Source organism: Stegastes partitus, unplaced genomic scaffold (genome assembly GCF_000690725.1).
Source record: "Stegastes partitus isolate 25-593 unplaced genomic scaffold, Stegastes_partitus-1.0.2 Scaffold272, whole genome shotgun sequence".
NCBI classification, from domain to species: Eukaryota; Metazoa; Chordata; class Actinopteri; family Pomacentridae; genus Stegastes; species Stegastes partitus.
Window position 1 is genome coordinate 356,570 of NW_007578003.1, and position 27,686 is coordinate 384,255.

Genomic DNA, 27,686 nt, shown 5'->3' on the forward strand with positions numbered 1-27,686 from the left:
GCTGAAAGTGATCGAGAAAGATTTCCTGGATGGCATTTTAAATGTTTTCACTGGGGATTTTTACAAATGTGGATTATTTTGAAGCAACAAGATATCATGTTTCTGTGAATATGTGTGGCTGCTTTGTATTGCAAGACACAATTCAGAGTGATGTGACATTAAAGTGAATCTAATCTAATCTAACAGACATATATTAAAGGCATCATTAGGTTTTATCATGTCAGCTGGTCTTCAGGTGTCACATTTAGCCGTGGGAAATGGAAGTGACTGTAATCTCATCTATCTCATGAATTTTAGTTTACATATGAGGTCTGCTGCACTTCAGTGCTGTGAACAGTGATTCGGCATTAGATGATTTGAATACAAGACAAAGTGTGCTGCATTTGTAATATAGCATATTGTTGTATAATTAATCTGTTTGATATTGTATCGTAAAAAAATAATAAAAAATAAAAAATCCAGAATCACAACGCTGTGTTACCTACAGGAGACATGACTGCAGCAGAGGAAGAAGGAAAACACTCCAGACATACAGTCCAGTGGACAGAATCGTTTTCTTAGTAATCACGATGAAAGAAATTCCTGTGAGGAGGGAAAAAAAAAAATTAATATCTCGTTTCTTCTCCCTTTTCTTCATCTTTCCAGAAGAGATCGAGGTGGACGTGGAAAGCACGGAGTTCTCCCATGGAGAGCTGGACAGTGTGAGCACGGCCAGCACCAGCGACCTGGACGACCACAGCAGCCTGCAGAGCATGGCCAGCGATGAGGGCTACTCCTCCTGCAGTGTCAAACTTGCCTTCTCCTCCTAGAAGCCCCCCCCCCACACCACCGTGACCGCCACCTCCCTGCCAAACCGGCCTGCCCTCCCATCTGTTTATCCATCCAGCCATGCCTACGTAAACATACACCCAGTCATCCAACGACGGGCACGCCCCCCGCCTCCCAAAGCTAACGGCGTCCCAGTTGCTTCTCAGCAGCGCCCCCTCTCTGCTCCCAGGCTTTTAGTTTCCCTCCACACTGCTGAACCCACCATTGGAGGAGCTCCGGTCAGCGCTCTCCTTTGCCTCCGAACTTTGAGCCACCCCGACCAACACTGGCACCAGGGACCCAGACACAGCGACGTGAGACTGCGAATTGGGTTTTAATCTTATTTTAAAGGGAGATCAGAGACTTGGTTGATATGAAAGAAAAAAAAAATACACATCATCTTGATTTTTAAACCCATAACACACAAATTAGCGGTTAATTTTACTTCTGGTGTTTCCTTAAAGTGTTTTTTAAAGACACACGGCCCCTAATTTAACTCAAAATGCACTTAAATTCCTATAATACTGAAACAATTCAGAGTCAGCGTTTGGTTCTCCCTCCTGCGAGTGTGTGATGAGCTGATCCTGTGTATCTGTTGACGTTGTGGTGTTGGGCCTGGATAACCGGGAGCACATCTAATCTGGACTTTCACGAACACTGTGGGTCAACTTTGTCGAATCAACACAGCTCGGCCCTGGAAAAAAAAGAAAAAAGAAAACAAAAACGTCCCTCCAGCCCTGAATTTAATCCTCGTCTTTTTTTCTTTTTTTTTTCTTGTTGGTTTTTTTTTTTTTCATTACCTCTGCTCGACACCACAGAAGCTCGGACACTTGAATTGGTGCTATTGTGAAACATACCAACCAACAACGGGAATGGGAGGGGGAGGAAGCAGATCAGATCCACCGCCACTAAGCTTTTAAAGCAAACAAAGCGTGTCTGCCGTGATTGTTTCCAACCAAGCACGGAGGAAAACAGCCACAAAAATGGAGGAAAAAAACAAAACAAAAAAAAAACATTCCTGTCGAATGTGGGTGCTCAGTGCATTTTCAAAGAGTGGAAATTGTAACTTTGTGTGCGTGCGTGTGTGTGTGTGTGTGTGTGTGTGTGTGTGTGTTTTGTTTCGGTTTCTTTCCCCTCAACAAGCAGCTACTACAAGCTATCCTGCACTTGCCTACTTTAGAGCTGTCCATAGAAATGGCACAAAACCAAGAGGAGAAAAAAAAAATTACAAAAAAAAAACAACCCCAACAGCAACAAGGAAAAAGTCCACAAACAACAACAAACTTTGGAATAGATGTCCATCCTCTTTCCAGCAGTAACAAGCAATAACTCTTGTAGTTGTTTTTGTCTCGTCAGTTTGAAGTCCATCCCGTTTTTTTTTGTTTTTTTTTGTTTTTTTTTAAATTCCACCTCCCTCTAAAGACTCGTGTGTGACCGTCCAAAAAAAAAAAGCAATTTTTTTTTTTTTTGTACATACAAAGCTTAATAAATGAAACTTTAAAAATGAGTTTAAAAAAAAAAAAAAAGGTAGAGCTCATGGATAGAACTATTGCCTCTGTTGCTGTTTTGACCTGTGTTTTATTGTGCATTTTAAAAATTCGATTTTTTTGGAGACATTTTTTTTTTTAAATCCTCTTCAGAGTGGCAGTGAACGTGCCATTACTGTGCTGGTTGAAACTTTGAAAAGATACCCATTCTGTTCCTGCCCCCCCGAGAAAGAAAAAAAGAAAAGTTACACTCAATACGAAACAAAAGAACAGCTTCCCATTGCAGGATAAAAAGCGATCCAGTAGGACTTTTGTTGGAGAATGCGAATTTTGTTTGGCACTGTGTTTATTTATTAGACTTTTTTTTTTTTTTTTAATCCTCCTGTTTATATCACTTGTGAATGGGAGGGTTTAGAAAAGCTGTATATGGCATTCCACTGGTGGTCAGGTGATGTGCGGAGAAGAAAACGGGTTGTACGATGTCAAATGTTCTTCATCCCAACTCCAGCTCGCATTAAGACGTTGCACTTCAGCCACAGTTCTCATTTCTTTTATTCTTTCCCACCGTCATGTTGAGCTATCTTCCATCATTTTGTGTGCGAAAGAAGAGAAAAAAAAAGCAACAGCCATCGTCAATATTTATTTCTCAATCCCTCAAAGAACACAAGCAAATGGGGAAAGAAAAAAAAAAGTTAACTTATTTTCTTCTGTCTTATTTTACTCTTCTATTTTGATGCTTATTCCTCATTCCTTATTTTAAGAATTGTATATTTTATGGGGTTTTTTTTTGTTGGGGTGGGTTGGGCGGGGTTAAGAATATGTAGCCATTTTTTTTTTCGTTGTTTTCATTTTTTCTGATGTTTTATTCAATGGACACTTGAAATGTAATTGGCCCCTAAGCTGCTCCTAGTGCTGAGCCTCGCCTGTTTAGAGTCACCAGCCTTGTCCGGAGCTGACTCCCCCCCCGACAACGCTCAATACAGACCTGAAACTACCGGATGGGCTGAAAAAAAAAAAAAAAAAACTAAACCTTTCGCGCCCAGTCTGTTGTTCCGAGGTCTTGTTTTTGGTTTCTGCGCTGAGGGGAGTTCATTCTGCACAAGACTCACTGATAGCCAAGACTTTACTGGCAAATATTGAGCCGGCTACTACACAATAAAAAGGGGTCTAAAACTCCACTTTCCTCTATTAGGAGGATTGTAGTCTCTATTAGACTCGTGTTTTAGTTGACAAAATGTGTCTTACATTTACAAGGCCTCCGACTGAGGATTTAAGAAACAACATAAAAACAGAAGAACAAATCCTTTGGTTTTCTCTGAAGGACATCATTAAGGTGTAGAGTTTGACATGTGAGCTCTTTGGCCGAGCTCTGTTGAGGTTGTTGGACTTGGCACTGATTCAGAAAGTCACCACTGTTGGTGCTTAATTATTTAAAAATAAAATAAAAAAAAAAAAAAAAAGGAAAAACGCCAAAACCACCTCAGAACACCTCAGTGTCCTCTCTCTTTATCTCTCTCTCTCTCTCTCTTACTGAGGGACAGTTTACATTTATTCTGCCCCCCGTTTAAGTTATTAACCTTCATCTTATCTTTCTTTGTTTCTGTTTTCTTCTTCATATGTTGGTTTTATGAACCTGCACTGCTGACAGGAAAAGGAGAAGGTTCCCGTTGTTTTAACGACTTTCACTCCCTGCTCAGGCCTGGATCAGACCCTCGTAGTGTTTTAATCTGCTAACAGTACAGCGTTTTGTATCCCAGGATGGGTTAAAACCAACTATGAGAGCTGATTTTACTGAGGTCTGTCCTCTCTCTCTTGTGAGTGTACAGTGTGTGTGTTTTGTCCATGTTCTCACTAAGGCGGAGCTTTAAAAAGACACCTGATCCAGGACTAGTCTGCACAGATCTCAGTGGGCATGTTTGCCACCTGCTATTCAGTAAATATCAAGCTTATGGAGGATGTTTGTCGTAAAAAAAAAAAAAAAGAAATTTAAAAAAAGACACGTCCATCCAGTGTAAGATAAAGAGACGATGCTGTGATGCTGAAAACAGAAGCACTGAAAGTAGTATGTTTTTGCTGCGGACTGGTCCTGGATCAGTTGATTTAGAGGTCTTACGAACCATTTCTGGCTCTGCTGCGAATTCATTAGCATATCCTCATAAGCTGGTGTTCACAAAGCTATATTTTTACCTCCGTGTTAAAGGTTTAGACTGTGGTAAAGGTCGACTTCCGGGTTTTTTTTTTTTTTTTGCAGCTCGGCCAGAAGTGGACCAGCCTGGTGAAGTGGGAGTTCCAGTGTCTTTTTTTTTTTTTTTTTTGTAAACCGCGCTCCATTGTGGCGTCAGTCTCTCAGGAGGACGATTTGAACAAACGGGTCCATGAAGTGAAGTTAAGCCCAACCAAAACGAGCAGTCCCACGTGCAGTAAGGGAGCCCTCCTGTTGTTCTGAACCTGTGGCCATCCTTTGTAAAACATGCACTCTGATGATGATTCTAGCCGTGTAAGTTGAAGATGCAATACTTACAATAAAAACACCAAGATTTTCAAACCTGAAGGACTGAACGCGGCTGTTGATATCGTCTCCGTCTTGAATGTGGCTCGCACTGACTGTGATGATAAAGGTTGAGTCTACAAAACCTTGTAAAGTCCACTCAAGCTACACTTTTACACTATAGTCACCTGCTGACATGATTCCCACGGACCAAAAATGTAAATGAATCTTTTTTTAATCAGAAACATGATGCAACAGTGGTTCCCAATCTGAGCATCTTGACCCCTTTGATGGGTCACAAGATAGACGTGACGGGTCAGGAGATGATTATAACAGCACAGTGGGGGGAAAACTCCCGCTAACTTTCAGTAATTCTATTTTTGTAGGCCCATAAGATATGAATCAAATTAAGCAACACGAGAAGCAAAAATAACTGTCCTTGAAGTGTTCACAGCTTATAGACCAGGGGTGTCGAACTCCGGTCCTCGAGGGCCGCAATCCTGCATGTTTTAGATGTTTCTCTCTTCCAACACACCTGATTCAAATGATCAGCTCATCATCAAGCTCTGCAGAAGCCGGATAACGATCCTGATCATTTCAATCAGGTGTGTTGGAAGAAGGAAACATCTAAAACTTGCAGGATTGCGGCCCTCGAGGACCGGAGTTCGAGACCCCTGGTCTATGAGAATAACTATGACCTGGATGACTGAGAATCTTCACAGACATGTCACTAATTAGGAAAAACATCATTCTGGAAGTTTTGACAGCTGCTGTGTTATTCTTCAGGATTATTTGCACTACATTTCACACCATGTCCAGGCATGCTGCAAATCTGTTTAAGACCACATGATTTGTGTGTGATCATCAGGCTCATGTGAGGAAAAAGACAGATTTTTTTTTTTTCCACTTTAACAAACCACATCAGCATCTGCTACATATATTATTCTTAAGAGATCGCAGCTTGTACAAAATGATTGAGGGGTTCGACTTTACAAGATGTACAGAACGTACAAAATGTTACGCTGCGGTGAGCAACGTGATGATAACAGCGTCGCTGCTTCCGTGTCAGGAAGAACTCACTGTGACTACAGATAATGTGGGTTTGATTTGAACTCCACATCTGTCTGTGTTTTAATCATTTCTGAAGCCCAAAAACTAATTGGAGGTGCTAAAATGGACACAGCGTCAGTGTCTGTAAAAGAAATACATAGGACAGGGGGATGTCTTATTATTAATAGTAAATTAGGTTTATTTAATTGCAGGCTGTCTTTCATTTTTTAGTAACTGAATGCTGAAATCCACAACCAGCCAATCAGATGATCTTGTTTCACAGTAAATCTCAACAGTACAAAGAGAGCCAGTATATGTTATAATTCTCACACAGCCACGTGTTTTTCATACTAGTATTCACTACATATACAATATAGCACCTTTTAAAACAACGTGAAACAGAAAACAGGTTAAAAATGTGTACAATACATACATAGTAAGAAAAACAAGACAAACAGGAGAACAGATTCAATTCTAAAACAAAACGCGACTAATGAAAGCAACCAAACGCCACTGAAACCACACACACATCAGGAGAATTCTCTTAAAGCTGTCAGCGGAGGAGGAACATTTGACTGGAAGAGGAAGGCTGTTGTAAAGCTCTGGAGCTGCTATCGCAAAGCCACGATCTCTGCTGGCCTTGATTGTGGGACGAAGACAAAGGTCAGGCACAAGACTTGTGTTCACGTCCTGTTTTTGAAGGACAGAATGTCCTTTCTGTCCTCCCCAAAGCTGCTGAACTAATTTGGAACGTGATGAAAAAGCCATTTTATTGTCAGTGCGGTAACAGTGGGACCTTTATCAGCAGCATATTCAGTGAAATGCTGCCACTTAGAGGATGGAAACCGACAGTATTTTCTGCTTGTCAGCCTGTCCTTAGATGACTTCTTAGTCTGCTTTCTGAACCTTTGCTTTTATAAAAAAAAAAAAAAAAAAAAAATGAAGGAACAGCATGTACTATTGCACTGTGTGTGAGTGTGAATGAGCATCAGTGGCACATTGACAAAGGGTATCATATACCATCATATACAATGTAAAACCATAATGAAATAAAGTGGAAAAAATTATATTATTGCTGCAGTTGTGGGCACCAAAAAACAACAATCTCATAAAATGCAGTAATGTTCCAAATCAAAATGAATTTCTAATTGTAAGCATGTATATTTTTTAATTTTCAATGAAGGATATTTACATGTGCAGGGTGGCGCAGTTGGTAGCATTGTTGCCTCGCAGCAAGAAGGTTGCCGGTTCGCGTCCCAGTGGGGGCACCGGAATCTTTCTGCGTGGAGTTTGCATGTTCTCCCCGTGCAGCGTGGGTTCTCTCCGGGTTCTCCGGCTTCCTCCCACACAGTCCTAAAACATGTTGAGGTTAATTAGTGATTCTAAATTGTCCGCAGGTGTGAATGTGAGTGTGCTTGGTTGTCTGTCTCTAAGTGTAGCCCTGTGATAGACTGGTGACCTGTCCAGGGTGTCCCCTGCCTTCACCCTAAGTCAGCTGGGATAGACTCCAGCCCCCCGTGACCCTAGTGAGGATTAAGCGGTGTATAGATAATGGATGGATGGATGGATATTTACATGTGTAAAAACATTAAAATGATCTGTAATGCACAAAATAGACAGATTGATTTAAAAAATGAATACAGATTACTAAATCTTATTGGTATCATACACTGATGTGAATTTATCTATTCAACATTTTTGTTGTACAAACACATGTAATTGTACAAGCTATCTCTCATTTCATAAATGCAATTTAAATGGAAATGAATAGCTACTTATAGTTGCAGGTTATTAGTTAGTTTACAGTACACATGTAAATGCATCGTCTGTACAGAAAACTCTGAACTAACCTGTAACATTACACATGAGTTTTCACAGCCTACAGTTATTGAAACGAAAAGTGGCGCCCAACCAGACTGCCGTCACCATGTTCAGAGGACTTAACACTTATCTTCTACATCTTATTATAGAAAAAGCAGCAATACTTAATGTAGTTCTGCTTAAATGCATAGAAACACCACGACCAGCGTTTGCTACTGAACAATTCAGCTGCTGCAGTTTCCTAAATCACGACCTCTCCAGGGTGACATCATTTCTCAACCGAGTCTTTGTAATGCAGCACAGTACCAACCTCTAGATGGCACAAGAGGCCTGTAAATCAGCAGCACGCCGACTTTCTGCAGCCTCGTATCACCACTGACAGAAATACATGAATCACGTCTGCTGGTTCATCATAGCGGAGCTGCATTAAGTTGTATTTCACTGAAAATCATCCGAGCTTAGTCGGTTTGCCCTAAAATTTCCACACAGTCAACCTTGAAAAAAAAAAATCTGGAATGATGCATGACCGTGGAGGTTTTTTTTATGCACTTAAATGAGACTTCACTGAGGATTTATTATCTTTTGGCTTTGCTGGGAGTATTTTGTTTCTGTATAATTCTGGTTTTTGAATTATAGATGAGCAAATCTGGCATTTTAAGTCCTGATTTGGGTTCATTTAAAATGTAGCGGCCTACATGTGATTTGTCGCCATAAGAGCCCCATCTGAACATCGCGTTGAGCCAAAACACTGTGACCAACTTGGTTGCTGACCGGCAATGAACTGTGTGTGGTGACGCATTCCTCCCTCATTAAGATTTTCTGCTTCTTGCACCACAGTAACCTAATGTCCAGACGAGAAAGTGTTTGCTGCTTTAGCACGCTGATGACGACTCTGGCCGAGTGCTGTGTCCATTTCCATTCATCATTAAGATCAGATATTAATAAAAAGGTGCTGTAATTACTTTAGCCATTGTGACCTCGGCTTTATTCACAGTGCTGTGAAAAAGTATTTAACCCCCTACTGGTTTCCTCTTTATTTAAGTGTATCTCGCTCTAAACTAGTTCAGTGCTTCAGATAAAATCTAATATACAACAAAGACAACCTTGATAAACACAAAACACAAGTTTAAATGATTCTTGTGTGTACTTTATTGTATCAAAGCGGTTATCTCGTACCAACTGTGTGAAGAAATGTTCACCCCCTTGGTGAGTAAATCAAACCAAATTGCATTGATAAGTGGTTGCAGCTGTACCAGACCAACCCACGCCTGATTACAACCAGCCTTGTTCAATCAACTCATCCCTTAAATAGACACTTGAGGTTGGCGAAAAGGTTTCACCAGCAGCACACTGTGGCAAAATCAAAAGAAATGCCAGAGGAGATGAGTAAAAGCTTGAAATCCAGCAGTCTAGGAGTAGTTATAAATCTATTTCCAGGGGTGTGGGACTCAGTGAGAGATAATATCAAAAGTTGTTCACCTTCCAAAAATCATCCAAGAGGGTTAGAAAACACCCACAGAAAACATGAAACGAATTGCTGCTCTCTTCTCACCTCAATAAGTGATAAGGAGTTCACTGTCCAAAAGACATGAGGCAGGGAGACAGGGGGAGTGATGAGCTGAACATCACTGCTAACCCAGAAGGTCATTAAGGCTCAATACACCTTGATGACCCCCAAATGTTTTGGTAGAAAGCTCTGTAGCTTGATGAGATAAAAAATTGAACTGTTGGGAAGACGGGGCTCCTGTTAAATGTGGAGTAAACAAAACACAGAATTACATAAAAAGAGCATAATACCGACAGTCAAGCATGGAGGTGGCAGTATTATCTTGTGGGGATGTTTGCTTTAATTGAGGAACGATTTCTGCTCTTGGACAGTTTTTCAATGTCTGAGTTGAAGCTCAAGCACAACTGCAGCAATAAAAGTTCACATCTGAAGGGTTATGAAAGAACTGAAATGACGTTTTGGAGTAGCCTAGGCAAAGTCTGAATCTGAACCCCCACTGAGATTATGTTAACTCCACTCAGAGTGGCAGGACTTGGGGGTAAAAAAGGTTGTCCTGCTTGTAAAGCCTCCAAAGTGGCTTCACTGAAGGAATATTGCAAAGAGTCTTATTTCCAGTCATCAGTAATTAGGGTCCGAGGACCCCTACTTGCTGCAGCAAGCAGCTTAATTTGACCCCCTAAACACGCTCAAAAACTCACCAAAATTGACACACACATCCGAATCGACGAAAAATTTGATAAAATGAAAAAAAAAAAAAACAAAAAAAACCCCCCAACCCCAACCAAGTAAAAAAAAAAAAAACAAAAACGCCCAAACCCCCAAGAAGAAAGGCCGAAAAAAAACAAAACAAAAACAAAAACGTCGGCCCAAAGAAAACCAAAAAACCCCGGCCCAAAACCCCGAACTAACCCAAAAAAGAAAGCCCCAAATTGCCCTTCAAAAGAAAAAAAACCCGGAAAAACTCCTTTGGGAAAAAAATAACCTGGCCGAAAACGTAAATCGTACCAACTTGAAAATCGCACAGGAGACAGAGAAGGCCTTGATGTACAAAAGTTCTGAAGGGATTTGGCGTTTCTCAACCGGTTTTCGAATGGCGAGCTGTTAAAGTTGATGAGCTGTTGCAGCCTCGGCTCAAGCTTTGTATGGGTGTCTATGCGGCATGTGCAGACATGCTGTGACAATTGGTCATCTACAGAATAAACTAAAGGTCCTACAGCTTTAAAAATAACACTGAGGGTTTCCCAACAAGATTTCCCACAAAGATATGTTGTTTTTACACATATTTGGTGAAAATTGTGGCTGTATGGGAGAGAGAAAGTGAGTAAAACTCTCAGCTCTCTCACCTAGAGTCATGAAGAACGATGACATCATCACCTGCAGCTTTAATGCTGATTGGCTGCTCAGTGCAGCTGGTCATGTGACTCACTGACAGTCTGAGGCTGAGCAGAGACAGAAAAATGGCTCCTTCAACTTAAAGCAGGTTTAAATTGTGTCAAAATGGAGGTCAGACGGGCATGAGGGTCCAACGCAGACCGAGGACCCGACCAACGCTGCTTGCAGCTTTAATGTTTTTGTTTTTTAGTTGTTGCTACTAAAGGCGGTACAACTCTGCTCCTGTGCACGGTGCACCAAAAAGCAAAACCTAAAAGTCTTCATAAAATGCATGAAATTGAAATAGACATTTTATGCTTGCAGTTATATTCAGAATTTTTTCATTAATTTTATTGTGACCATTTTATTCCGTCTGGCTGCTGATATAACTCTCATGAGTCTTCAGAGCTCTGTTCATATGAATCGACCTCATGAATCCATCCTGTAGTGTTCCCTCTCCCCTCGTCCACCGCTCCTGATTGTCTTTATGCCTTCAAACCCTATTGTCAGGTGTTCTGTTGTTCCTGACCAGCTTCTTATTTGTCTTTTGCTTGTTGCCTTTTGTCTGAATTCTGCCTCATCCTGCTCCTCGTGTTTGCTTTGTCTTGGTGTGTTGGTTTTGTAACCATCCTTTTCAGCAGCGCTTGCTTTAGTCTGGGACTTTAGTCTTGTGCTCATGAGGTGTTTAAGGTCACACCACTAATGTAATATGCTTATATGCAACAGTCGATGTTGTGAATTTAGGTTTTCAGGCTTTTGATCAGTGGTGCTTCACTGTGTTTAATAATCAAAAAATATATAATAATAAGGTTAACTGTCATAAAGGTAGGCAGGGACTGAATAAAACTAGGACATCTGAAGAGCTGGACTGACTCATCTACCTAAGCAACATGAGGATTTGTCTTTAGCTATGTTTTATTGCACCACTAGGCTGCACAAAAGCCCTGCAAATCTCCTGACTGAGCATCCTGAGAAAACTGACACCCACATCAGAGCCTTTGTTAGTGAGAGTCTGACAAAACATCAGGGCTTCAAAGACTCTTTTTTTTTTATGACAAACAAGTCTGTAAGTTTGAGTTTTTCCATTTAAAGTTGCAATGAAAAAATATACATTAGAGGACAATTGAAGGAATCGGCTCAATAACAAATGAGGCGTTCCATCCACAAACAGGCTGATCACTAGAAGTCATGTGTTTCTACTAGTGGGAGGAAAATTTGCACAAAAAATGAGCCAGTTCTGACTTAATAACAAAATGAAGCCTTTTGTGTTATGCAATTTACCTACTGCTCTGAACATGAGAGGAATCCCAGCGAGCCCAATCTGAATTTCATCTTTCATTAGAGGAAGAGAACCCACACAAAGCTTTCCAAGAAGATAATGATCACCGCTGTCACACGGATGCTTGTTTCCTCATAAACTAAGTGGTACCTGTCTCAGAGAGCCCACTGCTAATTATAAACTTACAATTAACTAAATGAGATGTACCCAGAAAAATAGATAAATAAATAAGAGCAGCTAAAAAACAGATCATCTTTCTAGAACAGCAATCCACACACCGGTACTGTGATAAAGAAGCTGCTTACAGCTACAGACCACTCCAAATCATGAATTTGTGATTTTTGCCATGTTAGAAATGCCATCAATAATGGCTACTGCCTTTTCTTTAAACCGAGCGCTGCAGAACTATAGATAAATGTGTTTGTGCGTGGTTTTAGAGTATGATTTCTAAAAAACTTTTCAGACTAAACTCGCAGCAATGACGGAAAAAAACCATCACGACTCAGTCACTTTGTGCTGCCCTTAAATCCAAATGGTGCCTCCGATTTCACCGACTTCGTCATCTGACATACACGGGTGTTTTAGTGGCACTTTGAGGTGGAATTCAGCCATCAGTCAGGGACTGATTATACCTGAGTCACCAGGTGAAATCAATGAGCTGCTGCTGCCGCCGGTAGATCAGAGAGCCACTTTTCTGTGAGTCTGTAAACATGATGCAAATATTCCAAGAGACATAAATGCTGCTCATTTCTTTCCCATCTAATATATGTGAACGCTGACCCGTCTTATGTCCGCACCATTCATTTACAAGTAAAAATAGAAGTGTTATTTTTAGAGTGCATGCTTTTATTATTTCCCCCCGGGTCGCACTTGAGGCAAGGTCACATCTTTCTCCTTCAACATCACAAGACCTCCGAGTCCTGTGGATACGAGCGAGAGTGGATCGTCGGAGGAGGAGGAGCTCTGTTCCACTTACACTCCCTTCATGACTCATACTCAGGACTTCATCTCCATATTGTAGTTGTTGTTCCCCCCGATCCCTTCCTCCTCCCTTGCAGAGAAGCAAACCCATGCAACCAATTACCGCACTGACAGCGCAACAGTGGGAGTCCACGGGGGGATTATAAGGAGGTAAAATTAAGCAGGCCAGTGGGGCTGAGTGGTGCCGGGATGTGGTGGGGCTGGGTGTGGGGTTCCTCCAGTGATGAGCATGAGTCACCGTCCCCGCGGCGACCAGGCTTCTGACATCACAGCGGCCTTATCAGAGGAGGAAAGCAATTCCCCACAAATGTCCTTCACTGCTGATGGACGAGGGAGGCGGGGGAGGCGGGGTGGGGGCTCAGAGCACAACAAATTATGCATCACGTCTCTGAGGAGACTGCCGGAGAGTAGTCAAGACCTGAGGTGTGTTGTAATTCTGAAATAAGGAGGCAGGTGTGTATGTGTGAGTCTGTGAGTGTGTCTGAGATACCAAGTGTGACAGACACTGAGAGTAATTGTAGTTGCAGGGAGAAGGGCTGGTTGGGAGGCAGGCCGACGTCACGCCCCGCTCAGGCTTCAGGGCGCCCAATCATAGCGAAGCCCCTCGTCCTCCTCTCTGTCTCTGCTGTGGGTTTAGTCATGCTGTCGGGATGAGGAGACCCAGCAGCCACGTCGGTCACCTCCTTCACCTCGCAGAGTCTCTGCCGCTTCAGTCCTTAGTGAACAACAAATGTGACAATGCGGATGGAAAATGTACACGTTTTGACCTGTGAGTCAGACAGACAAACCCAAGCCTTTGAGAGAGGCTTCACACAGGGCTCCTTGTTAGCGGCTTGTTTGCCAGTTGCATCTGAACAGCTAATTCGGTGGGAGGAGAAGGAGCTCTGACGCTTGAACAGATCTCTGAACAGCATCTCAGGAGTTAAAAAAAAAAAGGCCATTAATTCTCCCAGCAAGAAACACAAATTACAGAATTTTAAAGTAGGTGTGCTTTTATTGTGACAGTCATTTGGGCTCCCAGAAATCTGATTTCCCAGTCATTTAGCTCCTGGCCCGAAGCGTGACTGCTGCATGTTAACACTTAATGTGTCATAGACGTGGTGCTGCAGTTGTGTTTTTCCTCCTTTTTTTTGCATCGCTTGAATAAACATCCTGTATTGAAAGTGAAATGTGATTTTTCTTTTCACAATTTGAGCATCCGTTAAAGTGATTTGGGTGCGTGTGGAGCAGCTTAATAACACAACAACTGGTCCCTCTAACACATTTACACTGTCATAAATATATTTCCTGCTTAGCAGGTGGAGAAGCCTGCAGAGACAGGTGGAGTGTTTGTAAGACAAGCTGTTGTTGCATTTTGAAAGAAGGCTGGCGACTATTCCAGGGTATGTAAATCAAATAGAGAAAAAAATATCATTCCAGTCTCCCTAAAGAAGATCTGCTTCCATATTGCACCTTCAGTAAAGAAGCATAGATTAATGTTCTCCTTTTCTGGGAAATAAAACCTGTCTGCCTGGTTTTCTTTAACTGAATCCTTTCTTACTTTATGCCAATCATAAGGACCAACACACTGAGAGCCCCCCTTTCAACAATTCAGCAGGTAATTCAGAAACTGTCAGATCTTGCGAGCGTACATGAAAAATCAGATGTGACAGCTGCTTCCATGTTATCGGTGAAAACCCATCTGAACCTCATTTAAAGTGGGATTGTGCCTGCTGGAGATAATCAGATCAGTCACCAATTTAATAACCCAGCAGAGAAGATCATACATCACTTTCTGACATCAAGTCTTTCTTTATTAACACTGAGACTTGCACCTGAATGTCTGTATCCCTCTTACTCTCCTTCGAAATCTTAAATGAGAACGGCTCTCACAGGATTTCAGCGCAGAAGACTGAAGATGTTCTGCGTCCTTTCAACGTTGTGATAAGATGCTTTTGCTAATTTACCTTTGTGTCATTCCATCTCAAATCCTCGTGAGGCTTCTGCTGGAACATCTTTGATTTGCATGAAACATTTTTATCATAAAGTATGAATATTTAAAATGACACCCGTGAATTTTTAGATTGATATATCAACTGTAGATAGAGACAAGTTTCTCTCAAATAGTTCCACTTTGAGCACTTTTTTTTTCCACACACTAAAATTTGAGGCTATATTTGAACAACAACATCTCAAGAATTATTAAAGATAAAAGCTAGAAATTTTCACTAATAACATTCATCATACCATCGATTTGGAATCTGCAATAATGGGCAACTAGATCAAAGAGTCTCTGATCATGAGGGGGTAGAATCAAGAGAAAAAAAAAATGAAGCTGGCATGAAAAGTCCCATCTTTGAGGCCAAGCTAACACAAATAGTGTTATTTTCTGAACCATATGCAGCTGTGTGTCGCAGTTATACAAAATAAATATCCTGTAATCCTGATATAAAATACTGATCAGAACCAGTATGGTAATAGTTCCTGAGAAAGTCGACTGAAAGAATAGTTTTGTAGACTTTTATTTTGAAATGCATTGAATATATCAACCTAAAATTTCACAAATCTATGATATTCAAACTTTATGCTATAAAAATGTCAGCCATGTTAGAGATATTGAAATGGAGCTACGAGTGTGTTTGTTGCAGGAGCAGTTTCATAAAAGTAAAGAGAAAAGAGGTTGTTAGTAGGGAGCGCTGTGTTGGATTTATCATTTGGTTTTATAAAACTTTTGTTGGAATTTCATGTTGACTTTTTGTGCGTTTAAAAAAGAAGACTAATAGAAATTCTGAGTGTGTAATACTGTGCCAACCGCTAAATGACGATATAAAGTGAAATTACAGAGGCCCTCCGGTGACACCTGCACTAAGAGATAATGTGCAGTCCTCCAAATGAAATTACAACATGTGCTGCCCTCTAGAACAACACATTTTCTAGTCAGACTCTGTGAGGACAAATTGTCACGTGTGACGATGGTTAACGTCTGGCCTTTAATTGAGCCTGGTGGACGGAACGTTTTTCCACCAGGAACGACAATAAACTCATAGCCGGCTACCTCCGATCCAGAATAGATGCTTGGGTGAGGAAAGTGACACATCATGTGGAGGAGGTGGAAAGTTGCAGGTACTCTGTGTTCAGTGTTTGTCGTGTACTCACTGCACCGTCTTTGCTTTATTAATGTAAACCATCGCGCCAAAGCCAGTTCTCTGCTTCGTCTTGGAACATTTGCACCAGAGTGTGTGTATGCGTTGAATACAAAGACATGCAAATGCAACGTCGGGGTCGTTTAGGTGACAATCAGGAGGTTTGAACAATTAGCGCTCCGTACCTCGCTTTCTGTCTCACAGCGTGACAGATGGGCAGCGGTGACGAATCTGGTCCCTGCGTGGTAAAGTAGGAAGGTCTTTGTCTGCCTCCTCTAAAAAAAAAAAAACCCCACTATGCTCTTCGTTTTGCTGAGCACCATCTCCGTGGTGGCGATTGTTGCAAAGTAGCACTTTGCTGATGGACTGACGTGTCGTTTCCACCGTCCTGCTTGGCACGAACACAAACGCTGCTACATAGAAAACCACCACTGACACATGTAGGTGACACACACCAACACACACATGCACTGACTCGGTCACGATGTCACACAGACAGGCCGCCCTTGTTGAACACTCAAGGTTAGGTGGGAGTATTTTTGTCAAGCTGTCGTTACAATTATGTAAGGGCTGACTGTCTACTTCTCTTTCAGCGTTTATTTCACTCTTCTTCTCTTCCTCCCCTTTTTTTTTCTCCCCTCCATCACTCTGGCGTGATTTCCTCCTCTTTCACTTCTCTGTGTCTCGGCCTCTCTGTGTCATGCAGTGTGACTTGTCGCTGTTTGTAGCCTCTGGAGGGGTGACAGCTTTCGGAGGAAGGCCGCAGGGATCCATCCTCCCTGCTTCACTTATCCTTGAATGTGTCTCTTCCCCTCTCGTTGCTACATCACTCTTCCTCCAACCTAGATGAATTGGTGACAGTGAAGCATTTCAGTGAGCAGGGCTGTGTGGACGATATTTCAAAATGGGAAGAGACCAGGAAACTGTTTAATAGGTATATTCGGGGCTAACCGACTGAAAGGGATTGAAGGTTACGCTCACAGTTAGCCATGCCAGGGGTCGGTCGCTGTTGTTTTTAGATGACGTGGCATAGCAGGTTACTAATGCAGTTAAACCTCGGAAACACAGACACACTGGTTGGTCTAAAAGGGTAGTAATGCTAAAAAAAAGCAACTAAAAAACAAAATTACACCATAAATCAGCAAGAAAAAATACGATACAATATATGATGTGATATGATGCAATATATGATACGATATATGATACAACACAATACAATATATGATATGATACAATATATGATACGATATATGATATGATATATGATACGATACAATACAATATATGATATGATACGATACAATATATGATATGATACGATACAATATATGATATGATACGATATATGATACAACACAATACAATATATGATATGATAAGATATATGATACGATACGATATGACATACGACACACTCCCCCTGTTAGTGAAGACAGTAGCGACGCTGCTATTCGTTAGCTGCTAAGATGCTAACAAATAGCAGCGTTAGCAACGAAGACAACGGTAGAGAAACGAGTTTCTTAGGAAAATTTGCATATGTTTAACTGTAAAATATGTCAAATTTTCCAAACAAGCAGCTTTAAGGACAGCGTAGCGGGCCAAGACACAGTGTGTTTTTTCAGGGAAATAGTGGTGAGAACCCTGATGGGATTTATATGGTGCAGCTGTGGCTGCAGTGAAAGGAGACTTGTTGAATTGTCTTAACTGGATTTCTTGCTTTAGTAATGGCATTCATTCTCACTACATGATATGACATGATACAATATGATGCAATATATGATATGATCCAATATACGATACGATAAGGCTAATATATATATATATATAACTGAAAACAAAAAAAAACTGTTGGATTTTAAACTTTCCAATAGTTCTTGAACCAATTATGAGTGTCTTCTGCTTCTGTTGGGAAAATTAACCAAGTCTAAGCCTAACATCATGATATCTCACCATACCTAAATTTTTCCAGTATTGATAACCCCTGGGGACCCTTAGAAAAATTGTTGTTATGATTTTTGGCAATATAACTTTCCTACAGTGCACTAAAAGACATTATCGAGTTCTCTTTACTTCTAGTCATGGTTATGCTGTTTCCAAAAAGTTGCAGGGCTTTATACTGCTATGAAAAAGTGAGTGGGTCCACAGTGCATGAAAATGTGACATGAGCAACAACAACAACAACAACAAAAACCACCCAGAAACTACTTTAGAGCATTCAGAGGGTTAACTTTGCTGCTTCCGTTTCAGGCTCCTGGTATTCTGCATGTTGACTCACGGTCACACTGTCACAGACACCTGCAACACTGGAACAAAACGTGTCATTGTTGAAGTTCTGAGTGCTTGTTCAGTGTTAGCTGGTGAACATAACAAATCATTTAACAGCTAAAGAGCTACATATTTCTCATAGGAGTTGGTGGAGACCAAAAACAGAGCTGAAAGGGGGGCAGATATTCGGCTTGCATCCTCTTGGTGACCAGGAACACAACTTCAAGTGAATAATAATGTATGTGTGGATTTAGATACAATCAACTGTTCACTGACACATGAACTTTATATGGTTATCATATGTCAGCTTTACAGAAAACTGAATTCTATTTTATTCATGCTCTACTGTAACTGGCTCTCTGTCTGATAGCTACACTCCCACTGGTGTCGCATTCAGATCTATGCCAGTGAATCTTTTTATTTATTACATTTGCAACTTTCATTCATTTGTTTAGCTACATACATTTTAAATCGTCGTCTGCACCTACCGATGCAGGGATATCCTCTAACACAGAGTCCATGGCCCCTGATGATAACATTTTTTAAAAAACTTTTTATCTGTGTGTGCGTGTGTTTGTGGTTTCCTTGTGTATACTGCTGGGATTTAGAAGTGGACGGAAGTCCTGTTGTGTTAAAGGGCACGGCGGGCCGAGAGGATGGAGCCAGTTGGAGCAGCTGCTCTGGGGATGTCTCAGATGATAATCATCCACACGACTGCTGTTGACTCAGACTTTCAGGGCTTGGCAGGTGATGTGTGCAACCACAAGCCTGTTGGGAGAGCGAACAACCCATCATGTCACATGAATTCTATTCCCCACTGAAAGAGCACAGAGTTTATACAGTATACTGTTTATGTGTACACGCTGTTTTCTACACTGAAATTACAATCATTTGTATGGGTTGTACATTTTGGTCAGAAACACTGCGCCCAGTACGAGGAAGCCTCTCTTTTTGGACTTCCTCTTGACATGTCTGTTTTACATCCGTGGGTTAAAAATGATGGTTAATTGTTTACTTAACTCCAAAAAAAGTTTACCTAGTGAACATGCAAATCTTTATTCCGTGGAAGCGACGGCTCTGCTGCTTCACACCTGGTTGCGCTGAGGCTGATTCACCAGTCGTGCACCTGGCAATTTTTTATGAAAGCAGATTTATGAATGTGGCTCTGTATCTGCAGAACACTGAGTGAGTCCGCGGCACTCTGATTACACCAGCAAATATGTCAGCGCTGAGACGGGAACACATCATGGAGAGTGTCAGAACATCCTAACATTGGGTGTGTGTGTGTATATTACTCATGTTGTGAGGACATAAATCCAAGCCAACATAATATAAATAATTACATTTTAGCATGAATACTCGGTTTATAGTGAGGTTAAGGTTGGGTTTAGGTTAAGATTAGGATAATAGCTAAGGTTAGACAAGTAGCAGTTATGCTTTGGGTTAACATGAGTGAATGCAAAGGCAAATTTGTGTGTGTGTGAGAGTAAGTAAGAGTGAAACAGATCCAAGAGCAATTTTTTAAACAAAAGGGATACAGTCGAGAAAATGTGGCAGTGTCTGAGGGAATAAAGCAGAAAGAGGGGGCTGATGAGTCACCAGTGTTGTTGGTATGTATGACAAGACGCAGCAGCCGCCCAGTCATGTCTCCATCAGTTTGTCTCACTCAGTATTTCTCTCCTCAAACGGCTTACTTTGGGCTCCCAGGACAACAATATGACAAGACACTGAACCACAGACCGCATGATGAAAAACCTATTTAATATAATCTCATAAATGCTCATCTCAAAAACACATAATTTTAGACTCGAAAATGTAGTTTTTGAGGTTTTCAGTAGAGTTATTGAAATATTATATCTGATTTTAAGGGCTTGATTAGATTGACTGGCTGTCTGTCATGGTGGTTCAAGTTTATTTTATGCCTACCAAGAGCAAAACAAAAAGGCTGAGATATCCTAACTTTGAAGCTTGAGTGTAACCCCGCTCCAGAACTCCTGCATCCTGCTCCTTCCATAGTTCAGCATGTTTCATTAGACCCTCTCTGCTTTGTAAATGTCCATCTCTGTCCACCTCTGTGCCTCCAATTTCTAAAGCAGCGCTCCTGATTAATAAAATTAAGGCTCCAAGCTCAGAATGAGATAGCGCTGATGACATTATCTGGGTCATGTTTTCTTTCAAAAGCTTTTCTCCTGAGAAAAACAGGTTATACACAGATTACAGGCTCAGCAGTAGCCTCCATTATGCTACAGGAGAAATGAGCCTTTTTGGCCACTAATCAACATCAGCTCGCTCTCTTGACACACATTTCTGTTCCATCGCAAACATTAGATTATGTGTTAATTGTACGCTGTGGATAATATGCTATTATTTATACTGGAATGGCTGAAAAGGAAAGAAAAATCAGATAATTTGTGATGTCTGATGAAAAGAGGATTTTTTTTTTCACTTCATTTGAGTTGTTTTCGTGGAAGTCTCTTTGACTTTAAATGCAGCACGCAGTAGTTGCGTTCAAGCTGTGAGAAAATGCAAATAAACTGAGCTGCAAGCCGCAGCGAAGTGGAGCAGGAGATCTTTTCCCTTTGTGGTTATGAATTCACAGTAAATGCACCACATTTTACCGCACTGAAATATGAGCGAGTGAATTCGCCCACGTCACGTGCACAGACATTTCCTCACTTGACCTCTGGCTGTTTGCATAGTTTTATCTGTGAAGCTTTGCAGGTGGCTGCCTAAGTCACATCCCACACCATCCTCAAACAATGAAGGTGAACTGATGTTGAAACAGCTCGACTCTGGCATCCCTGACTGGTGAGAAAATGTGCTCTCTGTAGCTGTAATTTACCGGAACAAACGCTTTAATTTTGCCAACATGGATCTGCACATTTCATTAGTTTGAGTCTTTTTCTGCACGTTCTGTATTCGGCTTCATGCAGAGGAGGCTGCAGGAATTCCACCTGCTGCGGCGGCGCTTTAAAACTTTTCATCCTTTGTCATCTCCCACAGCCCCTGATAGTGAAGGTGTCTGCCTGTATCACAGCTCCAGCCCCTCAATTAACGTATCTGCACAGCAGATGACTGGTATGATGATAGAGATGACGCTCATGCAGGGATAATGACTAACTCTTTTTCTTCTGCGCCCTTAATCCTCCAGGATTGGCTATAATACTGGAGCACGAGAGGGATAATTGCTACGTCAACGCCACTAGAAGCAACACCCCCTCACCGCCACCTCTTAGGAGGGAATCTGTGTGAGCGGAATTCAAATCCAGTGTGGCATCTCTGTGCGCTGCAGGATTTGTGTGCCTTCGTGCTATTTGTGTGCGATACTGTACAATGGCTCGTGCTTGCGTGGATGCTTTATAAAGCTTGTGCGTTGGAGTGCACAAATGTGTGCGAGTATCACTGTGTGCGTCTGGTGATATGATCCCGCGTGGGTTTTTGTCTTTGTTGTAAAAGAGTATCACAGACATTCCTTTGTTATTTCATCCTTCCTTGTGTCTCTGAGCGTCCTCCAGCAAGGCCTCGCCTCCCTCAGCAACAACAACAACAACAATAACAACAACATGAGTAAAGCTGCCACCAGTCCAATTAGATGTGAGACTGTGACAGTGTAAGATCTGGGACGCCTGACACTCGCCGTCATTCACACCTTCTCATATCACACGCTGCAGCTAATGAGAACTCTCCGGGGGGAGACTGCGTTCATGGCGATGAAAGAGTCACGTTTTCTCGCCTGCTTCATCTGCCTCTGATCTGCGGTGGTCTGTTCTCCGGCCGCCTCGATCCATGTGGCGCTTTGTGGCTGCCTGACTGTGGTCAACAGGAAATGAGGAGGGGGTGAATCACACTGGGAACACTGCAGTGTCATCACCACAAGTCTTAATAAAGGCCTTGTGACAAGACTTGATGTGTCTAAGAAGGCTCCACGACTCCATGTAGAGGAGTGACTTGTCCTTATCAGTCCTCCCTTTGTCTCATCTTTTTATATTACTTCTTTCCAGACAGTAGGAGTGAATTGCAGAAGAGTCCGACGGCGCTTCTGCCATCGTTATCGTACAGTAAAAGCTTACCGGATGTGAGATGACTCTGGTCCGAAGAAGTTTCATATCCAACAGCAATATGCTGCAATTTGGAGAAGATTTTATAGGAGCATCAAATATTAATGGGACTAGAACAGGATTATTTGTTTAAAGGTTATTCCATCTCAAATCATCAGGGGCCTTTTGCTTTACCATCTCTAATCTGCCTGAAACTTGTTTTTGAAATCATAAACTATAATTAAAAAATGCCTATAGATCCACTTTCAGCATGTTTTTTTTTCAGAAACTGTTAAAGATAAAAGTCTGACATTTTCACTGTTATTTCTCATTATGCCATTGATTCAGAATGTGCAATATTGGACAAGCAGAGAAAAAAAAAAATCAGTAATTATGGGTGAGTTAAAATATGCAAAATAAAAGTAAATCAGAGATTGTCGAGCAGAAACTGATTGTTTGGCATGAAAGGACTCTTTACGGCAAATTATTGGTTTCCACGTGACAAATTCTGAAAGCCGACGCACACGTCTCATTAGCTTCATGTCAAACACAACAAACGGGGTTTCCTTGCATGTTTCTGTTACTCTGACGTCTGTATCAGACAGTTGCAGGTTGGGCTCTATCACTGTAATTATTCCTGATGTGTGCTGATCTGGAGAAATTATAACTTCCTGCTGTGTTTGGGCATCACCAACAGAAAACATGTGCTAACCAAAGCAGCCCCAAAGTGCAGTGGTGGCTACTTTCATTCAAACTCTTTCAGTGATGGAGGGGGAAAGAGAATCTCCTCAAGTCATCTCTCCTCAAAACAAGCCTTTGTCTTTAAGTACGTTCACTTGCACAGACACACAGGTGTTTCACCATATATACGTCACACCTTTGCAGACCCTGACAGACATGAAGATTTTAAAAGCATGACTTGGCGTTTAAAGATGACCTCTAAAGCTGTGTTTAGATAGAAAGTCAACCAAATGTTCACTTTGCATTATTTACACGAGTTTGACATTCAGATCTGAAAATCAGCCATCCAAGTTACTTACTGTGTACCTGCATCTTTTACCTTTCCTTACTCAGTGATATTCTAAATGAGACCCACATACCTCCGTGTATTTTGAGTATAAATAAAGGTTGAATAAACTCCTGTCTCTCTCCCTCATCTCTGTATACTTAAAAAAGCAGATTCATAAAGCTTCCAGCTACGCACAAATTTCTACTCGAGTTTCACACTTCCAGCTTATGCAGATGCAACTTTACATCATTTCACGTCGCCCTCGGCAACTGTGCATCCACTCGTATCTTTCCGTTCAGCTTATATGCACTTGTGCTACTTCTAAAATTAGTTTTCTGTCTTTATGCATACAGTGTTAAGGATAGAGGTGGCGATGCATGTCTGTCCGCACGGTTCTCTGTCCAGACAACATTTCGTTCTGAAGTGAAGCACACTAACGGGCTAACACTATTAACCCTTTGAATCCCAAAGCCCGCCAGAGGATTTGAAGGGATAATCAGATTTTCAGTAATCCTCTTGAACGTCTCATTGGTGACCTACAGTTCCATCAGGAAAAATAAGCTTGAAATCTTGATATTCCGTCAAAATACACAAAAATTCATGGGCTTCTTCTGCAGGCAGCGTTAACACGAAGCAAAGCGTTTTTGTCATACAAACACTCACACGCTGATGGCAGATGTTTTGTTTTATGATTTGTGATATTTCAGCTTTGTTATTGTGCACAGAAGACATTCCTGAGTTCTCTCTACTTGTGGTTTCCATAAGGGTGCAGGACTTCATGTTGTAGTGAAACATGAAGCCACAGTGAGGAAGAATGTGACAGAAACAAAGTAGAGGTCACAGGGTTAAACACCAACACATAGCACAAATGACAAAATCATTGTTAGACAGTTTGTTAGATGCAGTTTCAACAATAATTTAAGATCTTTTTCAGCAGATAAATATTACAAGAGATCCTTTTGAGAAGATACTTCCAGCACACTCTTAATGCTAGTTACGTAGATTTCACATTATGAATATATTGTTATCAAACTGTAAAGAATTTTCATGATCGAACTACTGCAGATCATAATCAGATCAAATTTTGATATCAATAATGTGTAGTACGGAGCCCCAAAAGCGACATAGAGAAAGAAAAAAAAAAAAAACAGGGAGAGGAAAAAAAAAATCGAAGTATCTTTTGCGAGATCTTGCAAAACGTTATCCTCGTAAACCTATAGCGATACTTCTGGGTCTTCTTGGCAGTGTGGAGCATAGACTGTATAAAAGATGGACGTAGCTACCGTGACGTCACCCGTTGGTTTCTGTACTGAGAAAATGAAGCCAGGGTTTTGCTACTTCCTGGTTGACATCTTGGATTTTTGGAGCCAGTGACGCAAAAGTCGTCGGAGGGGGGCGGGGCCATAGGAGCAGCGATTGGTCAGACGGATTGAGAGGCGGGCCCTCTCTGCCCGCCCACATTTACCGCCTTCTGCTGGCTTCGTCTGTATCGTCGCTGCCGACTGTCAATCAAGCCAGCCACGCCCCTTGCCCCGCAAAATGTTGACGATTTTTTAAAAATTCAGCATTGATTTATTTTCAGATTGGCCACCTGATCTCTGGACTTGACCATGAAAATTAATAAGAAAAAAATCCTGAGCTGTAGGAATGCGGTATTTCATGATCTGTGATCACTTCTTTTCCAATTCAAGTCTATGGGAGCCAGGGCTCTATGGAGCCAGCAGTAGTGATACTGCAGGTTTTTGACACTTCCGGGTTGGCTTAATTTTTCAGGGCCAGTTGCTACGTCCATCTTGTATACAGTCAATGGTGTGGAGAAACGACAATGGAGGATGCCCACCCATACCAGAGTTTTATTGAGTTTTATTTTGAAATCGGCCTAAAATATAAAGACATTCAAGCAGTGCTTAGCAAGAGGCACAGTTTTTACAAAACGTCCAATAACAGTTTTTGCAAGATCCTGAGAAAGTTTTGCATGATCTCGTAAAAGATACCTCTATTTTTTATTTTTTTCCTCTTCCTGTTTTTTTTCTTTCTCCATCTCCCTTCTGGGGCTCCCTATCTTAGTAAATAGGCCAACAAAGACACTGAATACCTCAGCAGGTGGAACTTTACATTAGGTGTTTTCACAGGCATGTTTGGAAAGACTTGTTTTTTTTCTTTACATTAATTTCCATTGATGATGGAACCAGAATAAAACCAAATGTTATGCTTACACACATTGTTTGTTATCATTCTGTTTGCCACACTTGCCATATTTACAGCACTGTCATTGCTTCGATTACACTAAATTGATAGTTAGGAGTCGGTTAATATATAATAATATTTAGATGAGCCTCCAAAGCCCCATCCTCATATACAGAACCTGAGAGTTGCACCCAGGCTGACATTTGGAAGCAGTTTTCATGAAATACAAAGAAAAGCACACAAAATCTTATGCAAAGAGAAGTGCACAAGTGAAGTAGGCTTCACACAGTCCAGTGGATCCCACTTAGAGGCTTCTGGTGGCTGTGGAGGGTCAGTCAAGAGGACCACATCCTGTTCGATGGGGCCAATTTGGGGTGGTGGGTCACCCTGCCATCTCCAGCTCCTTCATCCTGCTGTTTGAAAAGACGTGCCGGAGAAATGCAGCCGCAGCTTCTTATTTTGAACCAGCGTGTGTGTGCGGGTGGACATGCATGTGAGTGTTTTGACAAAAGCGTATGAGTCACCACTTAATTATATATTTAAGCTTGTTCTTTGTGTGCGCTGCTCCTCTCCTCTTCTGCCTCCTTCTTTCTCCCTCTCTCTCTGATTGTGTGTTAATGCCTACAGGCTCGTCACAGTCCCCCCCCTTCTCTTCTTCTTCCTCCATCTGACTTGCTTTCTCGTTTTCTTTGTGCATGTGTGTTTGTGCCTGCAGGCTGCCGTTTCTTTCTCCATATTGTGCGTGTTTGTGTGTGTGTGTGAGTCTCAGTGTGTCATAATGTATGAATGAAAAGGGGCCACAACCCGTTACACCTGAAAAGCTGCAGCCAGATATGGAAGTAAACATAAACAGTAATGGTAGAAAATCAGTGCATTATGTGGAAATCGTTGGCGTTTTTGCACAAGCAGACATTTGATCCCATTGAAACAGTGACTACAGATAAAGGTGGTACAGTTCAGCAATACGACAAGGAAAATGAGCATTTTCAATCACTTATTCAACAAATATTAAGTACTTTATTTAAAAACAACAACAACAAAAATATGAAAACCTGAAAGCAAGGTGCCAGAAAAAAATATGATAAATATGTGAATATGTTAAAATAAATATGTAAAACTGTGCAAAGATAAATAAAATTAAAAAAACCCCTAAAAACAGCAAATATCTGTTTAAAAAAAACAGACATTGTAGCTGATTTAAATACAATACAAATAGTGTAACTTTATTGTCATACATGGCAAAAGCATTACTATTTGTTAAAATTACAGATTTTTGATGTGGACAATATAAACAGATTTTGGCCTGATTTAGTTGTTGTTGTTGTTTTTGTTGTTGTTTTTGTTTTCTACTGTCAACCGCTATGTTGACTTTATTCCTGGAATTTTACTAGATATTATCTGTAATTTAACAAAACTGGGAAAAATTGTAAAATAACAGTTGAATTTTTAAGCCAATTTTCAAACCCCAATATATTTTTCTTTCAAAAAGTAGATTTGATTTTAATATATTTATTAGTAATTTCATGGCCTGACATCCTAAAAGCATGAATTACTAATTATTAAAAATACTGATTTTTGTTGTGGACATCATATAAAGTTTTTGTCTCTCTTTTTACAGTAACATTTTTTCTATGATTATACGAGATATTTTATTAAATTTAGCAAAGCTGAGAAAATCTGTAAAATTACTATTAAAAATATTTACCATTTTTCAATTATTTATATATTCTTATATCATTGAAATTACTGAAAATAATTGTAAAATAACACTATTTTTTGTGGATTTCAAATCATGTCATTTTACAATCAAATGTTGTAAAAGAACAAATTATTATTTATAAATATACAGATGTTTGATGAGGACGTCATGTACAGTTTTGTCCTGCTTTGTTATGTTTAACACGTTTTCCAGTCATTTTATTTGCTATTATCTGAACTTTGAGAAAACGGAGGAGACCTTGTGGTAAAATAGCAGTAAATTGTTGAAGAGAATCAGTTAAAGCGTTTTTTTTTTTTTTTTACAGTGTAGGTGTAACACAATATTATTCAATGGAAATAGTGACGACATCGTGGCCTCAGGAGCTTCTTGTAGACGTCTGGCACCACCAAACCTCCACCAGTCTCTGGCACTCTACCTAAATGTGGCTCTGCACACACACAATTGTTAAAAATACTTTTTAATATTAGTTGTGTTTTTTTTTCTCTTCACTTCAGCGTTGCTCATTTCTGCGTGCTGGGAAGACAATATGTAATAGAAATTGATTTCTCAAGCGTG

General features: G+C 40.9%; 1 protein-coding gene across 3 annotated transcripts in view; it reads left to right on the forward strand.

The window, feature by feature from the left end:
* mxi1 (max interactor 1, dimerization protein) overlaps positions 1–4,845 on the forward strand; it is a 35,822-nt gene extending 30,977 nt beyond the window's left edge. For all 3 annotated transcript variants that reach the window (XM_008282448.1, XM_008282446.1, XM_008282447.1), the window contains one exon: positions 646–4,845. In XM_008282448.1, the coding sequence (XP_008280670.1) occupies positions 646–809 (164 nt within the window). In that variant the 3' untranslated portion in view covers positions 810–4,845. The remainder of the gene's footprint in view (positions 1–645) is intronic.
* Positions 4,846–27,686: the final 22,841 nt, after the last annotated feature.